The sequence below is a fragment of the Schistocerca americana genome, chromosome 1 (genome assembly GCF_021461395.2).
Source record: "Schistocerca americana isolate TAMUIC-IGC-003095 chromosome 1, iqSchAmer2.1, whole genome shotgun sequence".
In the NCBI taxonomy this organism is placed as follows: domain Eukaryota; kingdom Metazoa; phylum Arthropoda; class Insecta; order Orthoptera; family Acrididae; genus Schistocerca; species Schistocerca americana.
In genome coordinates this window covers 809,967,909-809,989,628 of record NC_060119.1, presented here as the reverse complement: position 1 = coordinate 809,989,628, position 21,720 = coordinate 809,967,909, and the positions used below count along the sequence as shown (strand labels likewise).

At 43.1% G+C, this 21,720-nt stretch overlaps 2 protein-coding genes across 2 annotated transcripts in view; one reads left to right on the top strand and one right to left on the bottom strand.

Moving 5' to 3' along the window:
- The window catches only part of LOC124612751 (E3 ubiquitin-protein ligase RNF19A-like), a 190,608-nt gene that overhangs the window by 141,783 nt on the left and 27,105 nt on the right, over nucleotides 1-21,720 (top strand). The window contains exon 10 of the mRNA XM_047141145.1: nucleotides 19,376-19,580. Coding sequence (XP_046997101.1) covers nucleotides 19,376-19,580 — 205 coding nt within the window. The remainder of the gene's footprint in view (nucleotides 1-19,375; nucleotides 19,581-21,720) is intronic.
- On the bottom strand, nucleotides 5,644-14,233 carry LOC124612760. The gene is made up of 6 exons (XM_047141157.1): nucleotides 14,133-14,233; nucleotides 12,365-12,517; nucleotides 11,389-11,604; nucleotides 9,277-9,549; nucleotides 8,897-9,124; nucleotides 5,644-7,109 (listed from the first exon to the last, which is right to left on the bottom strand). The coding sequence occupies exons 2-6, from the start codon at nucleotides 12,497-12,499 to the stop codon at nucleotides 6,624-6,626; spliced, it is 1,338 nt and encodes a 445-aa protein (XP_046997113.1). The 5' UTR covers nucleotides 12,500-12,517; nucleotides 14,133-14,233; the 3' UTR covers nucleotides 5,644-6,623.

Here is a 21,720-nt window from a genome sequence, read left to right as displayed (position 1 = left end):
ATGAATTGTTTAGGGTGAAATAGCGTGATCCTTAAGCATTTTTGCTGGGAGATTGTGGGATTAACCATAGATTATGGCCTTCATTTATACCTAGAGCACTTCTTTAGTAACACAGTATATTTGAAAGAGGATTCTTAAAGTCCTCCATGTGTAAAGCACCCTTCGTTGTTCCAAAACCCAGTATTAACAATATAAAATACTTCTTCAATAAATTACATTTCTCTGTGTGCACTGGGCATATAAAGGAAAAATCAGATTGCTAAATTTAATGATGCCTCTTACGTATTTTTGTCGTAGCTGGATGTAGCATGAAAGTGCACGCCTTACGATATCATACTTACCGTGATTAGACAAGAGAGCTGCCGCACATGTAATTGTCACTGTGACAAGTGTAAACAACTGCGTCAACCACTTTAAAGTAGCGCAGCTCTCTCTCTCTTCTCTCTCTCTCTCTCTCTCTCACGCACACGCACGCGCGCACACACACACACACACACACACACACACACACACACACACACACACACACTGCAGATATGAAATGACCACAGATTAGATTACAGCTGTACTGATGGAGAAAAAGGGAAGACATTCTATGTAACCCCAAAAGCCAAATTAACGGGTATCGGAAGTGTAGTGCAAACAATGTTTAGTATTTAGAATACTGGTAGTCACTCTGATGTGTTGCGTGCGCTGCTGCAAAATTTCCCGACATATTAAGACAGTGTCGCACCGGGACTCAATACTGAACACTAACTCTTGGAAGCGTTAGGTAGTAACTCACCTCCACCTCCGATGCCACATAACAATCGCAGAATTGGGTTCGAACTGATGATCTCGCCTTCACGATAATACATGCCCAGCTATTTTCGCGATGAGCGGTAACTACCGTTCCATTATTGACTTCCTAAGAAATCTTACATGCCGTTAGACTTTAAGAAAAAAATAGCCCTGCTTTGCTTATCATTTTGTGGAAATTTTGGTTTAGTGTCTTGATGGTTTTGCGAAAAGTTAGAGACTTCAAACGGTATTTCGGACATGGTGTTGAACGATGGCCGGCCGGTGTGGCCGAGCGGTTCTAGGCGCTACAGTTTGGAACTGCGCGACCGCTACGGTCGCAGGTTCGAATCCTGCCTCGGGCATGGACGTTTGTGATGTCCTTAGGTTAGTTAGGTTTAAGTAGTTCTAAGTTCTAGGGGACTGATGACCCATAGTGCTCAGAGCCATTTGAACCATTTTTTTTTTGAACGATGTTTGTTTAGAAAGTGCGTCAGAGTTTTCGACGAGGATAACTGCAGGCGCAGAAAGAAAAACTAATGCTAAATGAAAAAAACTATTATATTTATTTTGTATGTACAATTTGAAAACCAAAGTGTGAAACTGGTGCCAATGCATTTAGAGAAACGACGGTTAGATAAGAATGACGGTAGCCCACTACAATTATATTTTAACATAAACAAAGAAGGTAATGTAAAGAGGATATTCGCAGTAAACGTATCTGAAATGTCAGTAAAACTATAATCTATCGAAATATCTACTTCCAGAGATAGTGATATCTGACAGCTCCATCACAAAAACTTAAATTGGGGTAATGTTCTCGAAGATGCGGGATGGAGATAAGACCATGTTTATTGGACGTGAAGTAGACTTGCAGGTATAATTAATATAAAAAGAGATCTAAAATATCTAGATAGTCGTCAAATATCCCAGCACTTAGTTGCTCTCACCTGAGATCAACTAATAAGTGTGTGTTGTTCTGGGTCTCAACGCTTAACACACTGGCATCGAAGAGTAAGCGCTGTTGTCACCTGCGAAGAGCGAGACATGTTTCTGCGGCTTCCTGTCTTTTATCTTCCCAGAAAGATACTTTGACGTTACGAAAACAGAAGAATTTGGGATACGGGTTTTTGGAACGTACACCCTGTTTACCTGACTATACGCTTTCTTATCTTCACACTTATACACGCATCTAAGGACATCTGATGGGGAGGGAGAGAGAGAGAGAGAGAGAGAGAGAGAGAGAGAGAGAGAGAGAGAGAGGGGGGGGGGGGGGGAGGGAGGGGGAGGGGGAAGGGCTAAAGTGCACTGAACTAAAAGGGAACTGCCTCAAAAACGAGTGCATTTCAGCTAGAGCAGGAATATATGAACAACATGTTCAGCACATGGTTCGCCCATTACACACACAGTTTTACTGTGTACAGCGCATTTACGACAGTAAAATTGACACGTACACGTCACTAATGCGTACGTATCTCATAACAATGCCGACTCTGAATTGTGCATACTTCGAGCAGTGGTCCAGAAATTTCATCATTATTCACTTCGCAAAAGATTAATGAATTGACAGCACAACGCAACAGTAACTATGTAGCGGCTGCCAGATTGCTTTCGGGCTCACACAATAGTATTGTTATTAATTGTTAGTATTATTATTAATATTAGTGTCAGACACAAAGCATTGGCAGCCTAAAGTCGTCCAATTTCTGTCGGTTCAGAAGTAAGTGTAGTGCACACATTTTATCTTGGTTGATTTAAAATGGGTACGTCGGGTGTGGGTGAGGAGAGGAGCAGTGGAGACGAAGCATGTTTTGTGACAAGTGTCTACCCTCATTGTGGATAGTTGGCTCTCTTTCCTGAGATGGAGCACTTGGGATGCACCGAGAATTGCTTCATCATTCTGTAAAAAAAAGGTTTGTCACAGTAAGTAGTTCAAATTGTGTCATTAACTCTTTAGTTTGAGGTTTAATGAAACACCTACAAAAACTAAGCAGCATGTACATTTCGTCATATTAAAAATAAGTCTTTAAAGACAATTCTTTTTCGTTCTAAAGTTTAATAAGGTGCTAATGTTCATTAAGGTGCTAATGTTCATTTGGGGGGGGGGGGGGGGGGGAGTACTAGCTAATGTGTGTTTGCACTCAGGGGTAATGATCCTAGAAAGGATGGGAACCTCTGAAGTAAAGTGTTTCATTGACAGTCAGAATACTTATCACTTTACCCTTGTCTGTGGCTATGGTCGACGACGAAAATCAGCGAGAGGCGCCTGTAAAGCGAAATGGTGTAATTTTTGCTTTTAACTGTTGTCTGTAAATGAATGAAGTGTTGCAGGCATTGGATCAGTGGCGGACACATTTGATTGTAGAATGTGAATGGTCTTCGCCAGTTGGGCAGCTGTGCCATGGGTCGATACGCGCGGTGTGACAGAGGTTATCGGAGCGCAGCGTGCAGCTCGTAATTGAGGGGCGCAACGTTTTAATGAAGGGCCGGCGGACGGGGGAGCAGCGAGGGGCTGAACGTGCAGCGGCAAGGCATGCACGCAGCGCAGCGCGTCTCCCACGCCAACGGCGTTTCTCTTCCTTCGTCTGGACGCCGGGTTCACGCCGTCCTCAGTCTCGCTCAATTCCGCCCTCAATTCTGAATAAACCTTGCAACTAGTCATTTTATGTTTTCCGGTGTATCATATTCTCAATTCTTCGCTCGCCATTTCGCGAAGGTGATAAAGCTTTATCGCACGAACCTATCCTTCTCGTGGTAAATGTGAATGTGCTGTTTTTTCACTTTTTATTGCACGCCGTTTTAAGAGTTGTGGTGGATGAAAAAAAAGCAAGAACCTCCTTTTTTCATGGTCCCAGGCTGGTTTAATTTAGCTGACATTTAATGCATAAAACGTTATACTCGCGTGTGTGGCGGTGACATTTTTTTGTCTACATTGTTAAATCATTATGTCTAAAGTGATACTCTTGATTTCTTCATTTCTGAGGGTTTTTCGTGTTCTTAATTTCGTATGCTGTTAGCTACCATCCATTAACCAAAATACTACATTTAATCTGTATTACTCTCTCAATTAAGTCTTCTAGTCCAGTCTGATCACTGACCCATATATTTATTCCTTTCTCTCCTACTGATTCCGAAGATGGATTTTTCGTTGCTAGATGAGCAGCCATTAGTTTTCGAATTGTTTTCGCATTAAGAATCCGACTCACATCGAAAAGTCCATACTGGTATAGAAAGTGAATGCAAACTTTTCTTTTCAGACACTTCGAAAGCTACGGTTTGAATATTTCTTTCACTGCCCATAAAGTTGCTTCATTCAACTGCTCTAAATATAAAAAATCGTAAACTATCTCTTTGTCTTAATTGTCAATTTGTGGTATTTTCTTTTGGATATCTTGATTCTAATTTATTTTATTCTTATTCTAATTAATTTTAAGCTACTCTTTCAAGCATGTTTTCCATTTCTTTTGAATTTTACTTGTACTCTAGGCAATACAGTGGAATCAAGTAAAGTCGTGCAAATATGTTTGATTAACACACATTCCTTCCTAGTTTACCCAGTTTAACGATTTGAAAGTTTCGTAAGATCTCTTGAAAATGTTTTTGTGATTAAGAATCTTCTTGTTTGACACTTGTTTCTTCTTTGTTCTGAAATTGTCTTTATTCTGATGAAGTTTAATAGAAACTGCTGTTCTGAAATTGTCTTTATTCTGATGAAGTTTAATAGAAACTGCTTATTTTAGTGAGCACACTGGCATAGGTTATATCAATTCCTAGTTTCTCAAAGGCTACCAGACACACTTAGTAACTGGAATCTGTAAATCCCAGATAAAACGGCAATTTATGTTCATTGCCCTGTTCTTTAATTTGGTTCACAACTTGCAAATTGTCCGGTGTGCTGTATACAGTTGCAAATCCAGCTGGTTCTTTTGCATGGCTATAATCTAATGTTTGTCTGTGCCAGGTGAATACGGTTTGAGATAATTTTAGTGAATGTCTTCTGCATTACAGGTAGGACGCTGTGAGAGTTATTCTTGTCGTCGTCTTGCCTTTCAAGTATGTCTATCTTTTCCCTCTTTTAGTCTGCGGACAATCGTGGTTTTTCCAGTCACTGTCGTCATATAACACCACAAGTGACAGGAATTAGTGGTTTTCGCAACGATTTGTAAGTCCTAATTTTGTTATTCCACTTGATACGGGAAAAGGAAATGCCATAACCTCAGAATTAGTTGTGCATCTTTTTCCTGATGTCATGTTTTTCGTCGTGTGGAGTTACGTTATCGCTTTCTTTGCTGTTACTTGTAAATGTCAAGCCACGACATAGATAACAGGGGGAAAATTATTAGCATTAGATTGTATATGTCTTAAAGTATGTGTTTTGAAGCTGAAGTGTAGCATTTCTAACTTAAGTATTAGACTTTCATACTAACATAATTTGCCCAAGAATTTGTAGACTAGTATCACTGTATGGGAGTCCGAAGTACAGCACTGTATTTTTTGTAGACTTTTAGTAGTTGGTAATTACTCATTGTTTCTCCGAAGTATAGTAAGTGGATGGAAAAGTAAGTACTAATAGAATGCCCGCGAGTAGTCCCAGATAAGCATAGGTGTTGCCATTCCTCTAATGTTAAAATTATGAACCTATTAAATTACATACAAATTTTATAGTACTAAAGCAGGAATTGTGTAGATGTGTTTTATTAGCATACACTGCCGTTTAAATGCTTATAGCTCAGAGAAAAGTGTGTAAATTTCGATATATTATTCTCGCCTTGTAGATGGTTGAACAGTGCAGAGGTGCAAAGGAGTACGCAGAGGAATTTTCGGCTTTAAGCAGAGTGAAAGAAAAGAAAGTAGAACAATATGAAACACTATGAAACAGTTATACTTTTATTCCCTTAAACTGAGTAAAACAGTTTGACATTTGATTCTAAAATATTTTGCAGAATAACAGACGTTGCTTCTATTGCTCACCTGAATGGCGTTACGTAACTTTTGGTGTATATGCTCGGGACGTAATTGCGACCGTTGGTCCCGTCAAAGCACACGTGGAACACAATACGTAATCGCATTTTGTATAGCAATTGAGTTATCTCCGCGCTATACAGCAGTTTTTCTTGACACTTTTTAGCATGCAAATTACCATTTCTTTTGTTTACCATTATTATATGTTCACAAACATACGACTGAACTTGCGTATACCAAATATAGCTGACAGGTATGTGGAGCGCACTTTTTTAAACAGTTGACACATATTGTAGTTCAGATGAAGAAACACGGTGGTATCACAATGCAGCAGCTCATATTCCCGGGAAACAGCTGCAGAAGCACTTTATTTCGGGGAATTAAACTGTCGTGGAAAAACAATACAGATGAAAAAGTTTATAGGTAGAGCGCACGTTTACCATAGAAAGTTGATAAGAAAAACATATCAGTGTTATGGGAAGAGAGACTGAAAGAAATAGCAACATAAAGCGATGATTAATGCAATGATTTTATGTAAGAAGCGGTTGGTTTAGCTTCTACTGATAAGCTACCGGCACATCACTCGTAGCGCTGCACTTCTCGCAATTGGCAGACGTTAGCTCCCTAAGCACAGCAAGATTTCGCGACACGCAGTCGGCCGTAGACCCCTCAGCGCCGGATACACGGGTGTGGCACTCTGACGACGACGATGCGATCTGATGGCGATGTTCCATTTACACGGCACAGAGCTGTCGGTAACTTGAGATTGATGCTCGTCTGTCAAGCTCTGGCGATGCTAGTGATCTTAGTCCGGAGGCTGTCGGACACTCGGAAGTCGGGTGCCGATGAGAGGTGGGGGCCAGTAGTGAGAGGTAGCCACTGGGTTAGAGGTCCTCGGCGTCGAGGACTCCGTCGGCGTGCAGGTCGTGCAGCACGTCGATGAGGCGCTGCTCGGTGAGCGGGTCGCCGAGCGCGACGTCGACGGAGCCGATGCAGAGTAGCAGCGCGAGCAGCTGCGAGCGGCGGTAGTCGGCCTGCAGGCGCTGGCGGTCGTAGGCGAGCTCTCGCTGCACGTCGAGGCGCAGGCTGCGCGCCGCGGCGGTCAGCGCCGACCAGTAGCCGTCGAGCAGCTCGGCCGTGCGCTCGCGCCGCAGCGCCGTGCCCACCGAGCTGACGAGCAGCAGCGCCACGTCGTTGGTGGGCCGGCTGTACGTGACCATCTGCCAGTCCAGCACGGCGCACTCGCACGCGCCGCCGCTGCCGCCCGCCTCCTCCTCGGGCTCGCCCCCGCGCTCCCCCTCGTCGTTGCCGCCGCGGAACAGCAAGTTGTTGCACCAGAAGTCTGTGTGCGTTATCAGCGCCAGAGGCTCCTGCCGGCACAGTCGATTATTTTGCGGGTCACAGACATATAGTCTAAAACCATTATTATTTGAGGAAGCTTATAATAATTTGGACGTGCACGTTGGGGGAGGGGGGCAAAGGAGAGAGTAGTGCCGTGTGCAGTTACGTTCACGTGATGTACGAAATCAGCAGTTGATCTGGTTGGAAGCAGGGCCGCTGCTAGGTGTTTTACCGCCCTAGGCGAGAATTGAAAAATGATGACCACCACCACCACCCGACAGCCTAACAATGCAAATCTCGCATTGTTCGTTTGGTTATTAAACAAAGGTGGCCAGGCTTGCTTCTTTTCTGGTGACAGTTCTCAATTTTTATCCTTTGTCCTAAATTCCTTCAATTTGAAATTACTTTTTTCCGCCCAAAAATTTTGCGGCCTTAGGCCGCCGCCTATTCTTTCCTTTTTCCTTATGGTAGAAAAGGCCCTGGTTGGAAGAATGGGATAGGTACAAAATTGGTTCCATTGGACAGCAGTGAAACCCTACTTTGCTGTTACAACTGCCCTGTAAGTATCATGTTCGTCGCATTACTAACTCGTCACGTTTTAGTAGTACATTATGAGGCTGGTACAATCGTAAATCCAGATGTTTGAAGTTCATAATACCACAGTCAATTCCAGAAATTTTAGAAAAAAAAATCTTGTTCTCTATCCGAATTCCCACCCTATCCTGCCCAGTCATATCGATTCAGTATCTGTTTGAACGAAGGCAGAACACGAATGTTACTAGCAGCCAGTTCACCCACATCCATTTGTCGTGACACCTCCCAACTATTTCGGAGTTCACGCCGAAACGAATGAGTTCCCCATCTTTCCGCGTTACCTCAGATTTGGGTACAATGTTACTAAATAACGTGTCTCCCATCGGTAAAAATTTACACTAGTGGTTATCAAAAGTAGACACTTGATTCTGTTTCAACCTGTATTTACTTCCAAAATTATTAAGGTTAGTTGGTTCAAGCAGTAATGTCTTAAAGGATAGTGTAAGATGAACATCGACAAAAGGAAAGGAGGATAATGGAATATAGTGCTGAAGGAATTAGATTAGAAAACGAGACGCATAAAGTAGTAGATGAGATTTGTTATTTAGGCAGCAAAATAACTGATGATGGCCCAAGTAGAGAGGATATAAAATGTAGGCTGGCTATGGCAAGAAAAGCGTTACTGAAGAAAATAAATTTAACATCGAATATATAGACTCAAGTGTTAGGAAGTCTCACCAGCTGCGACATAGTCGCGTATACGAACAGTGAACATTCATTAGGAAGTCTGTTCTGGAGGTGTTGTATGGAAGCGGAACATCAACGATAAACATTTAGAGAAAAAAGAGAGTAGAAGCTTTGGAAATGAGGTGCTATAGAAGAACGCTAAAGATTAGGTGGGTAGTTCATGTAATTAATTAGGAGGTACTCAGCAGAATTGGGAGACCAGAAATGTGTGGTGCAACGTGACTAAAAGAATGGATCTGTTGACAGGGCATACGGCACACCCTGAGACATCAGGTGATCACCGATTTAGTACTGAAGGATAGTGTGAGGGGGGTAAACATTATAGAGGGAGACCAAGAGATGAATACAGTAAGCAGATTCAGAAGGATGTGTGTTGCAGTAGTTACTTCGAGATGAAGAGGCTTGCACAGGATAGAGTAGCATAGGGATCTGCATCAAACCAGTCTTAGGACTAAACACAACAATTCTAGGTCAAGATTTTTATTTGATATTTTGGCTAAGCAGTGGTTAAGAGGGTAAGTGTACACTCAGTCACCTGCGGCGCGAGCAGGCTGGCTATGATGTCCTTGGTGCGGGGCCGCAGCGCGAGCAGCGCCGCCAGTACGGGTTCGAGACCCGGGCGGCGCTCGAGAAAGGAAGCGAGCTGCGGCAGGCCGCGCTCCACCAGCTGCTGGTAGGAGTCGGTGGCGCGCGCCGTCTGGAACAGGAACGGGTACCGCTGTGGCAGCGACACCGGTCCGCTGCCCTCCCCGTCACCCTTCACCTGCAGTCAGGAGAAAAGGGTGTTGTTCGTTACTAATGCTGCTCGGCATTCTGAAGAGGTTCGGCGAGGGAGGAAACAGTTCGCTTAAAAAAAAACAAAACAAAAAAACAAAACAAAAAAACAAACACGTTGACAGAGTGCAAAGCACTGACCTTGAGTGCCAGCGAGAGGGCGTGCAGCCTGGCGACGGCGGCGAGTGCGGCGTGCGCCTGGCGCAGCGAGAGTCCGCGAGAGAAGTCGGCGCCGCCGAAGCCGCGCGCGCGCAAGTCCTCCAGCACGAGCACGCTCTCGCCGTCGGGCCCGGGCTCCGTCTCGGCCTCCGGAGGGACGTAGCGCGCGTGGTAGCACTCGGGGATGGGCAGCCGCACCGCGTCCGCGCCGCTGCCCGCCTGCCGCCGCGCGAACGCCTCTAGCTCGGGAACCACCTGCAGCCGGAAGCGCCGCGTCCGGCGCGCTTTTGTCACTGCCGCGCCTACCGTGCATGTTCTGTTCACCAGTACAGCGCTCAGCTAAAGGCGACGCGTCCGACGCCGCTGCCGGAGCGCTGCCAGCAGATCCGGCTCGTTTATGGCGCGGAAGGCGACGGCTGTCTCTCCATTTAAGAGGTCGTGGCCGGCAAGCACTGTATGACATCATTCATCTATCTCGGGTTGCTATAGTGTCTGTAAACGGAAGCGCGAGCTGGCTACTCCTCACTTCGTCTGCGACTCGCCGCATTTTAACTGGGTGCGTTCTGCGCATTGTCAAGATAGCACGAGCCGGTTTATAAATGGACCACCCCTCAGTTTTAAGTGAGAATCAGACGACTCTGGTTCTTGTTCAAAGATTTTATGTTGTGTCCGACATTCTGTGTAAACTGTCAAGACGTGAGATTTTAGTGCTTGCATAGGATGGTTGGCTCAGCCAGTCATGTAAGTGATGAGCCAACCTCAATTTCCAGATTCACAGTTCCGCGGCTTTAATAGTACGTCTTAAGACAAGGGCTGTGGCAACTCTTCTTGTTGGCGTTTGAACCGTTAGGAATCTCTCTCTCTCTCTCTCTCTCTCTCTCTCTCTCTCTCTCTCTCTCTCTCTCTGTGTGTGTGTGTGTGTGTGTGTGTGTGTGTGTGTGTGTGTGTGTGTGTGTGTACGGAGAGGGAGACACATTGTCTAGCTCAAGCATTGTCTGCATGTCACATTTTAACCACATTCATCTCTTGTAGTATTCGTAATGGAGCTGGTAACCATGACGTTGAACGCCATAAACAAACACCATCACCACCTAGAAGCTGTTCTACAAGCTCATACAGACCATTCAGCATCGCGCCTTTTGAATCATTGCTGACGTTGTGCGCAATTACGCCTGGGGAGTGTTTTCCACTAAACAAATTAATAGTATACGGAAAAAAATTAGTAACTAATAAAAGTAATGCATGGAACTCAGACTGAGTCTACGCATATAACGTTGCACTGCAGTGCCGGAGTCTGATACAGTCCACGGCAGAGGCGATGTTTTTCCGGACAGACCACAGCTCCTCCTGCAGAAGCGCTACCCGCTCTTTAGTTTACAACTTTCGGTCGCGTTTCATGGCGTTGCACACACAGTCCGGATAGTTGTTCACGTACACGCACACGCGCGCGTGCGCGGAGGTATCTCGAAAGTGCTGTGCCGCTTATCGCTTTGTACACAGCTCTTAGACTTCCGCGTTGAATAGTATCGCCATGTAACTGACTGAGTGACCAGAGAGGTTGGAGAAAAGCATGGCCATATTGTCAGCAATACAATGAAGTGTAGTCAAACACTGTGGTGTTCAAACCAAACTTCATGACTGCTGTACTTAACCACTCTCCTACGCCTAGGAGCTCAGATTGAACTGGTACATTGCTTGAACTGTCTACATTACTTGGAGGATCACAGCTATCACTGCTCTAATCTGTCGAGGGCAACTTCATTCAGGAGGAGCGCTTAACATCGTGAGCTTGTGCAGGTGTGGCTGCTCATTCGTCATTGCCCCTATGAGCCACGACACTGGTTATCGCGTCACCGAGATAACTGTTGACTATCTGATTTGTACGCTCTCCTAAGCGACAGGTTAGTCGCGGCATTATAAAATATGTTGGCTAATCTACATGCTGTGGAGCACTGCCCCGGTTGTAGACATTGAAAAGTAATGCCGCATAAAAAAATGTGGTAGAGGTCAAATGCTCGCAGTAGCTGTTTGCACTAGAAAACCCGTCTGAGGCGCGAAAAGAAGGTGAAGACGTGAGGGAAGAGAGCAACGTACCTGGGTGTAGAATTTGATTTCACGCAAGTCGAACTGCGCCTCGGTGACGAAGTATCTGCTGAACGGCTCCCTGGGCAGCAGCTTGACGATGAGCGCGGCGGAGCGATCTGCGGGGTCCGCCTGGTGGCGGTAGGTGGCGCGCACCGCCACGATGTCGCTCAGCACCGCGTCCGCCGCGTCGCAGCCCGGCCGGATGCACATGTCCACCACCTCCACCTGCTCGCACGGGGGCGGTCAGGGAGTGGAGGGCCGACTAGGCGTTAGGGCGGGGGGGGGGGGGGGGGCAAAAACTGTGTCGCAGTGTGTGGTTTGTCTTCCCCGACACCACGAAACGAACGTGTAATGCACTGGTTTATAAAAGAAGGTTGTCATTTTGCATTATATTCCTAGAAATTTTGTTGAATTGCTCAGTGAGTATTGTGTAAATAGTGTCAGTACCTTTTGAGCACCACCGCACTCTGAGTGTTGCAACAGCGTGTACGCCACTTCCATTGTAGTTTTATGTCGGAATAGCACTGTGTTAAGCGTTCATTTAGTGTGTCTCGTCTGGTATTTAAGCAGCAAAGAATCGAGGAAGACATTACATCTAAACAGCGAAGAATTTGCGAAATAAATAGTTACAAAGCTGAAGAAAGAGAGAGGACACCGAAATGGCTACACACGGACTTATGGTGTAACAAAGAGGATTTTGAAAATAACTTTGGACGTTGATGGGTCACGCTCATTTGACTTTGTTTTAGCTATCGGTTTTTTGTTTTCACAAGGATAACTTAGAGCAAAGCAGCCGTAAGTTACTCCTGTTACAGCTAGGATACCAAAAGTGACATTTTGAGGTATGATTCCGTATTCTTTGATCAGATAATAGCATTCCGTGTTGCTGCAGTTGTGAAAAATTAACTACTTTCATTCCAGACTATACGGAAAAGACACACACACACACACACACACACACACACACACACACACACACACACACCTGCTGGTGCCCCTTGTGCGACGCGATGACTTCGGCGATCCAGGCGCTGGTGACGGGGCACTCCTCGCTTTCGTCTTCCTCCTCCTCGCCGCAGCTGCTGCCGGAGCCCTCTGCGCTGCCCCCTTCCTCAGACATCGCGAACCCGCTCTCGACCTGCGGGCAAACCGGCTTACTCGCCTGCTTCTGTTAGATCAAAAAGTTGCAGGATGGAAGGCGTTTCTGTTGCACATTCAAATACGTCAGTCAATAGACTCTTCAAGATACCTGTATCGTAAGGAAAAGACATTGCCTAAGTAAACCCTAGCTTGCTTTGTAGCGTCACTTGTTGGACATCAGATATCGTGACGCCATCGGTTCTTCTGTGCGGCTCTGTGTACTAGTGCGCTCGACTGTCATGAAAGCGTGCCTAAAATTTAATTTCTTGCTCTCAGGAATCATGCTTCAGGTAGCCATGGTAGCAATTAAGTTTGATTTATTTTACCGCACTCTAGTAATAAATAGACGAGTCATCTTTTAGTTAATCAGAATTGACATAAGTCATAGATATGTACGCTCGTTACTATCTGTAGTAGAACCATGATTTCCTGTCTCGAAAATCCGATATTTTAATGCGGTGATAATAAGTACGGCACACAAGAACCGCCCTTATCACAGGTTAGTCGTGCCTTTTCTTGTGGTAATTGCTTCTGTCCAATCCAAGATTTCAGGTTGACTCTGCAGTTCTATCTACACACATGTAATATTTCCCTGAAATATCCTGTTACAGGGAGTTGGATTTCTGAATGGCCTCTCCTTTGTTGCAGATGTAAGAACTTAACTGTGCTTTATTCTTTGTCCCTAAATTTTCAAATCTCGTTTATTAATAACATTTAAGCAGACTAAATCGAAATTGCGGTAGGTATCAAGACTTAAAAACAGTGCTATATTTCGAAGGTAAAGGTATTTGTGTGTTGTAGTCAGGAGAAATTGGCTTAAAAATTTTGTGCGTAAACAGGAACAGTAGTGGGTGCTAAAGAAAAGAAATGCAGGTGCACAAAAGGTTACTGGATCACTCCATCTGATAAGCTCCGATAGTTGACGCGTGTACAGGTTATTGCGGCAGGGCATTAAATAGCTGCGCTGGCGTTATCGACAGCTCAGATGAGTCACGGGCGGTGACCCTTTCTGCTCTTTGCACGCAACACCGGCTGCCGACTTCCGTACTCGCGCTCTCCGCCATCGATTGAAGAAGAACCCCCCCTCGTGTCCCGTTACCTGAGCTTCACGCATTCTCAATAGCGACGACGCGCAATCGCCGCTGTCGATTCTTTCTACTGCGGGTGGAAGTCTCCGAAACTGGCTGGAATGCAGTTGAAAGTACTCCGTTAACGATTGAAGTTTACTTTTATCGTAGACATTTGACAACCGTTCAACCATGCGGGCGTGGAGATATGAAACAGTAGAAGGTTGTGGAACATTAGTGAGGAAAGATGTACGGCTGAGCTGAGATTTCCCAGAATGTTTTACCAGAAGAAAAGAAATGCACAGATAAGTTATTTCAGGGTTAACCTGCAGCAGTTATCTCGAACAAAATACCCAAGTATGTCACAGTGAACGTGGTACGTGTACGGAGAGTGAGATTTTCCTCCATTAGTGTGAAAGACGAATGGGTGTGGCATAGGCGCTCGTCGAAAGTGATGAACTCGGGTGAAAGTGGTCTAGAGTGGCGGGCGCGAGCAGAGCGGCGCGGTGGCGGCTGGGAGGGGCCGGAAAGGCCGTTGTGACTCACCTGCTAGTGCGTCCCCGGAGGCACGTGGGCAGCAGGGCCGCAGTGCGCGCGTCCAGCCTGCGGCGCGGTCTCGGTGAGACTGGACGGCGCGGACTGTGTCGCCGCGGCGAGGCGCGCGCAATCGATACAGCCAGCGCCAGCGCCGCCCAGACCGGCGCGCCCCCTACCCCAACCCATCCCCCAACCCATCCCCCCTCAGCGCTCCGCTACTACCGCTCTCGATACGCCGATCGCCGTACTCCGCAAACCGCCGTCATTCCCATTCACTGACAGCGGCAAACCGCATTCTAGCAACAATGGAAACTTGAAGCGGACGCGCTGTGGTTACCGTTTCCTTTCTCTCCTCCCCCTCAACTTAGTTCGTTGCTTATCCAGGGCCGATGCTAGATGTTTCGCCGCCCTAGGCGAGAACTTAAAAATGACGCCCCTCATTATTCCACCATTTGCCTCCCCGATACCCCATCCAGCCGATGGCACAACAATGCAGATCTCCTGTATATTTTTAATCATTAAACTAAGGTGACAACACGCCGTCATTTTCTAGGGACAGACCTCAATTTTCATGCTTCATCCCCAGTTCCTTTAAAACTGATAGAGGACAACAGATGCCCACAATTTCTTACTTTTTGTCCGGAACTTTTGAAATTTCCCAAAGTAATTGAAATAGGAAGAATGTGCTGAACATTTTAAATTAAAACTCTACTGAATATACAGGTGCAACCAAATTTGACATCAAATACTTACTTCAATTAATTGCAAGAAAATGAAATTGTAAAAGGGTGGAACTATTTTCTGTTACAAATCAGATTTTCCTTGAGTTTAGAAATTATGCTGTACTGGTGGGAGACATACTGAAGCATCAAACTAAATCATTTGGATAATTGTGGTGTTACTTCCTTTCTGCTATTAGCCGCTCAGTCAGTGGTCCTAAGTTAGAGACAGCAGCTGCATCTAGCACATTCAGTTGCTCACGGTGGTCATTAAACTGTAACTAAAGAAAAAGTTATGCACATTTTTTTTTTCACTGAAGCGTTTCATTAAGCAAAGTTATTGGACTTGGTACATTCGTTCTTCTGTACAACAAATTTTTGGCTTCAGTTTATTTTTGTTGTACAGAGTAACAATGGAATTTCAGTATGTCATCAAAATTAGCTTTGCTTTTATGTGCTGTCCCATATGAGTAACATTGAAAACTTGTCGGAAGAAATACTCTGAATGACAGTACTTTATTCTTATTTCACATGAAATTTATCACTTACATTAATTGTATGTTTACTGGACAATCATGATAAAACGCACAAATTCTTTGTTAATTTTCAGTGCTTCTGTTTTGCTTTAGTTTTGAGGCAGGTAGAGGCAATATGTTTACTGTCAAAGTAACTATTTATTAAGTAACTGTTCAGTATGCTTTTCAAAACAATTCAGTGATTTAATTTTTACTCTTTCTGATTTTCTTTCTCCTCATTTGCTCAGTTTTTTCGCTTTTTGATTTGAAATTAATTTTTTCTGCCCTTTGTCGCCTGTAAAAATTTTGCTGCCTTAGGCGACTGGCTACTCTTGCCTAATGTTAGAAACAGCACTGTGCTTACCTTACCCTCCGCTTCTTCCTAATCATTGGATCGTTCCGTTGCTGCTCGACGAATATTCCGGTGGTAGCATTTTTTATATCTATGAAGTGATTTGCTAATGGTGCTTACTATTGTACCACATATTAGGATTTCTTTCTGTTCCATTCACATATGTAGCACGAGTGGAATAACTGTTTCATAGCCACTTTGCACATTTTAGTTAATATTTTCTTCACAGTACCTATGAGAGCAATATGTAGGGGTCTGTAATTTATCTGTAGATTCTTCACTTATAACTGTTTCTTGAAAGTTTGGGAGTACCCTGTTCTCAGATAGTTGGCTTCTATATTAATGTGTTTCCCAGTTCACATTTTACAGCTTTTCTGTGACCATCTTCCATCAGTGAAACAAACCTGTGACCAGGTATGCTACCCTTTGATAAGTTGAATACCTCTCCTTAGTCCTTTTTGCTATGGGTCTCAACATTCAAGCAGTATTCTAAGATGGGATCAATGAATGTTTTGTACGCAGTCTCACTCTGTAGATTGACTCAGTTTTTCCAGCAAGTGAAACAGTGTGCTGCCAGCTTTACATAGGGTTTTTGAATATACACTATGTTCAAACATAATGAACTGCCTTGAAAATCAAGAATTATTGACAAGTAGTTAGCACAGATTAAAAAAATATTGTTCTTGTGAAACACAACTAGCTCTTTATTCTCATGTAGTAATGAGTGCTATTGACAGGCTATGGCAGGTTGATTCCATATTTTTAGATGTTCCTCATGCGCAGCTTCTAGTCAAATTGCTTCCCTATGTAGTATCGTCTCATTTGTGAGACAGAGTTCACGAATTCCTATCAGAAAGGTGACAGTTCGTTGTAATTGGCAGAAAGTCATTGAATAAAACAGCAGTAATATCTGTCGTCTCCCAGGGAAGTGTTGTAGGCCCTCTTGTTCTTGACTGACTTGAACGATTTAGGAGACAATCTGAGCAGCCCTCTTAGATTGTCTGCATCTTGTAAAGTCATCAAATAATCAAAACGAATTTAGTCAGGATATCTGCCTGGAGCAAAAAGTGGCAATTGACCCCTAAATAATGAAAAGTGTGAAGTCATCTACATGAGTACTAAAAGGAATCTGCTAAATTTTGCTTATACGATAAACCACACAAATCTAAAGGTGATAAATTCAACTAAATTCTTAGGGAGTACAATTACAAATAAATTAAATTGCAATGATCACATATGTAATGTTGTTGGGAAAACAAACAGAAGACTGTGATTCATTATCAAAAATGGTTCAAATGGCTCTGAGCACTATGGGACTCAACATCTTAGGTCATAAGTCCCCTAGAACTTAGAACTACTTAAACCTAACTAACCTAAGGACATCACACACACCCATGCCCGAGGCAGGATTCGAACCTGCGACCGTAGCAGTCCCGCGGTTCCGGACTGCAGCGCCATAACCGCTAGACCACCGCGGCCGGCTGATTCATTATCAGAACACTTAGAAAACGCATCAGGTCTACGAAAGAGACTGCTTATACCATGCTTTTCTGCCTTCTTCTGGGATATTGCTATGCATTGTGGACTCCATATCAGATAATAATGGCATAGGACATCAAAAAAGTCCAGAGAAGGGCAACTAATTTTGTATTATCATGAAACAGGGGAGAGAGTGCCACGGATGTAATACACAAACTAGGGTGGCAATCATTAAAACAGGGCCTTCTCACGAAATTTCAAACAGAAACTTTCTCCTTAGACTTAACAATATTTTGTTCGCTCCCACCTACATAGGAAGAAATGATTACCATTATAGAATAAGAAGAAATCTGAGCACGAATGGCAAGATTTAAGTGTGTGTTTTTCCTCATACACTGTTCGAGGGTGGAATGATAGAGAAATAGGTTGAAGGCAGTTTGATGAACACTCTGATCATTCGATTTTCTATGCATACAAATTATTACACCGAGACATTTATGCAAATTGACAGAATTAGTTATAACTAATAATTATTTTTATTACATGTTACTACTGTTCAGTGTTTAGTAATTTGCACAGTTTTACATTCAGTTCATTTAAGGCAAGTTTTGAATCTTTGAACCAATTTGAAATGTTATTGAAATATGACTCAATTGGAGACAAGATTTTTCAAATAGTCACTTCTGCTTCACTTCATGAACCTCCATATAACATATCATGCTGCATTTTCTCTACCGAGAAATTTGTATAACATTTCTGCTTTTACTTTGCTGTTCCTCATTTCAGTTTGTCTTTTATCTTTCAGTGAGTGTTTGGACAGTAACTTTGGTGCCACTTACAATCTTTACTCATGACCACAATTCCTTTGGGTTTCAATAGAGATAATTAGATAAGAGTTTGGCATGGTTGACAAATATGTAATCTCATTGTCCATGTACTATTCACTTTATCTACTGCCTCACATTATATCCCTCTCAGACTTCCACTTTATATAACTGTTTGCCATAATTGACACTTTGTCTACCAATATTACATAAGTGGCCCATTACACATATGGCCTGTCTTGTGCTGAACACTGCCTCTACTAACAACTGTCTGACTAGAAGAGAAATATCATAAACCTCTGATTATCACAAGTTATTATTTGTTGTTGTAACTCAAATTTTGTTCTCGCAGTCTTAAGTTATTCATTATTTCCTTTCTGGGAATAAACCAGCTCACACATATTGTACAGTCTGCAGTATTGGAATAAATCCTTCTGGTTTTCCAGGCTGATCTGTTTGAGGTTTGTAAATGTTATCTGAGGTCTTTCCTTTATTAATTCAGTTTGAGGCTGTATTTTAAATTTTCTAAAATTTAAACATCTACTCTGATTGCTCTCCTTCTGAGACACTTGTTGATGTCATTCTGTGCACGTTATGGTTACTGTAATTGAACCCTGCCTCACAAGCAGTCTACAGTACAGGTAACATAAAAAGGAATAAATTTGTGCTTGTGTGTTCCACTTGCACAAAGGCAGACCTCTTAATTTTTTTGAATAATCAGAACTTTAGTATTAGTATCCCTAATTGCAAAATATTACCGTGAAATGCTATTATGAACAATATAGTTTTGTAACGAAGATTGTCATTGACTGGAGACAAGTAAATACTAGCAGTCTAATGCACAATCCTGTGCTTCCAGAAACCTGTGTAAGAAGTGACATTATTGTGCACACTTTAATAAGTGTTCAGAAGTAAATAAATATATGCTTCAAATATGTCAGCTAATACAGATTAGCTCTCTAAACTGACAGTAAATATTACTGCAGCATGCTTGACAACTTGATAATTGTATTAAATAGATTTCGTAGTTCTGTTGTAGTGAACACTGCTGGAGTTTTCCATTTTTATGAAACTGGTACAATCTTTCTGAGAGGTCGTAATATTTTCATTAAATAATTCAATATATAAACACATTTTCTTTAAGGGTAAAAAATGGATTTGAGTGACTTACAAGTGTGTTTGTTTCATTTCTCTTAAATTCTTAATGTTTATGTTATTGTGCTGGAAGTTCATGTACATCAGTATTTGTGCAAACATGAAGGCAAAATAGAAGTGGCAACATACATTCTTGTTCTAAATTAATCTCAAGAAATGCTTAACAGATGTTAATCATTGAAAATTTTGTTTGCTTTTGAAATTGCAGGTGTTGGTCTCCCCTGTTTTGGCAGGATTGGCAGTAGGAATTGGTGTACCAATACTGTTGTTCTATGTATATGGTGTAGTCCCAGTATCACTTTGTCGCTCTGGAGGCTGTGGTGTTTCTACATCCGGAGCAGGAGTTCGTTTTGAATTTGATGATGAGAATGACATCCTGAGTGGATTGGGTGGCTTCGGACCAAGAGGCACAGGTATTCCTTTTTGAGTACTGAAACAGACACTTTAATTTATATTAAACAGAAAATTCAGCTTAGGAATTGTTAAATTACACTGACTGAATGGCTGGTCAAGTACTTATCTTTAAGAAATGCAATTCCTTACAGTGCAAACAATAGAAGCATTCAAAGTAGAAAATTATAATTCTTGCCTTTGTAGCTATACTTTCTTTCTCCAAGATAATCCTCTTAAAAAAAAAGAAGTTACACGATGTTCCATTGGTGGGACTATAGTAAATCATAATGGATGATTGCGTGGATTATGGTTGCTGGGATAAGCATAATGGCCTGGGAATGTCATGATTTGACAAGGATGTTTCGGATGTTAGCAGGTTGATCGATGGGGACAGTGGGTGGGAGAGTGACGAGACATATTTCAAGGGCTTGACTTAAACAAATCCTAACCGAGGTGGCATAGTCTATTGAGGTGTTAGAGGCCTGGATGATACCAGAAGATAAGGAGTGCATTTCCCTCTTTTTTTATGTGAAAAAGAAAAATGGGAGCTATGTTCTCAGGAGTGTAGGGAGAGGAAACTGCCGAGGAAATTTGTGCATGGACCAGATCTGTCTTGTAGTTTTGGGAAAGGAAACCCAGGAAGAGGTTAATGGTATATATGTTCACGATTTTCGTGTTAGAAGAGATGTGTCTTGTCATTGTTTAGGCTGTAGGGAGTGGAACATTTGGTGTGGAGATAGTGGCAACTGACTGAAGAAATATTGTTGCCTGATTTGATAAAGACTAGGTTAGAATGCTAGTCTAAATGAGAGGTCAAGCTTTTGGGAAAGTGATTTTGGATTTGGAGAGGAGGAGGAGGAGGAGGAGGAGCAGATCAGTGTTTAATACCCCATCAACAGTAAGGTCATTAGAGATGGCACACAAGCCCGGATTAGGGAAGGATGGAAAAGGAAATTGGCCATGCCCTTTTGAAGGAGCTGTCCTGGCATTTGCCCTAAGCAATCTAAGGAAATAACCGAAAACCTAAATCAGGATGGCCTGATACTGGTTTGAACCATTGTCCTCCCGAATGCGGGCCCAGTGTGCTAACCATTGCGCTATCCCACTTGGTTTGGATTTGGAGGGCCAGATGAATTTTAGTTGGGAAACGAGTTCTGCTATTATAGGAAGTAGAGGATTTCTTCTTCACTAGGAGATGAGACCACAAACATATCAGTATTTTGTACCAAGCCAACAGGAAAATTCAAAGCCCATTAAGATCCACAGGGCCATTGCCTTTGTGTTTTTTTTATTTTTTATTTTAGTTTAACAAAATCTTATCCAGTTCTTAAAGGTGAAGTTCTTATGAGTATAGATATAGTTCATTATTCTGACAATAGGTGAAGCTTCTGTGAGACTATGTTAGACACTGTCAGAGGTACTGTAACAAGGCCAAGAGGCAGTCTGTATGTGGTTGTTGCCTTTTTTGAAGGGTGAGGCTCTTAGAGATGGAGTGCAGATGCTGTTGTACCAAAGCTGAAATACTTTTGGATGGAGCTTTGAAATCTACATTAGGATGGGTGGGATAGGTTTTTGTATATTTTAGGTAATGAGTTGGGGGTGGGGGGGGGGGGTGGATCAGGGGCTTTATGAAGGTAATGGTGAGTCACTTAAAGTTTTTAGGATTTTCCCCAACTCGGTCTGGATGGAATGCCTGAGGTTACTAGGAACTGTGTATGTTGATATGTCTGAAAGCTTATGAAGTGTGTCTTCCACATACTCTGTGTGGTAATGTACTCCAGTAGTGGAGCTTTTGTCCACAGCGAAGATAAAGTGGGCTGCCTTCAGACCACAAATAGCTTGGGACTCAGTTGGAGTCAAGTTGAGGCTTATGTGATCTTTTTCCAGGAAGGATTTAGGGGTGTTGCTGTTAAGTGAGAAACTGTGGGAACACTTGGGGAGGGTGGTTTTTGGAGGTAAGAGTTTCCTTCATGGCTGCCTGATAGGAGAATTATACTAAATGTACTCACAAACCCATGGGCTGAAAGGTAAATTATTTTAAGCAGCAGCAGGAGTTTTGGTTGGCAGAGGCAGTGTATTGTACTTTTTGTTTATTGGCTGTTGTAGAAATTATTATGCCAGATATAGCCAAATCAAGACATTGTTTTGCGCATTTGAAGT

Coding starts and splice junctions, on each gene's coding strand:
- LOC124612760 (XM_047141157.1), bottom strand. CDS start 12,499: ATGTCTGAGGAAGGGGGCAGCGCAGAGGGCTCCGGCAGCAGCTGCGGC. Junction 9,550..11,388: donor AAATCAAATTCTACACCCAG/GTACGTTGCTCT, acceptor TTCCGGCTGCAG/GTGGTTCCCGAGCTAGAGGC. Junction 9,125..9,276: donor CCCTCTCGCTGGCACTCAAG/GTCAGTGCTTTG, acceptor TCCTGACTGCAG/GTGAAGGGTGACGGGGAGGG.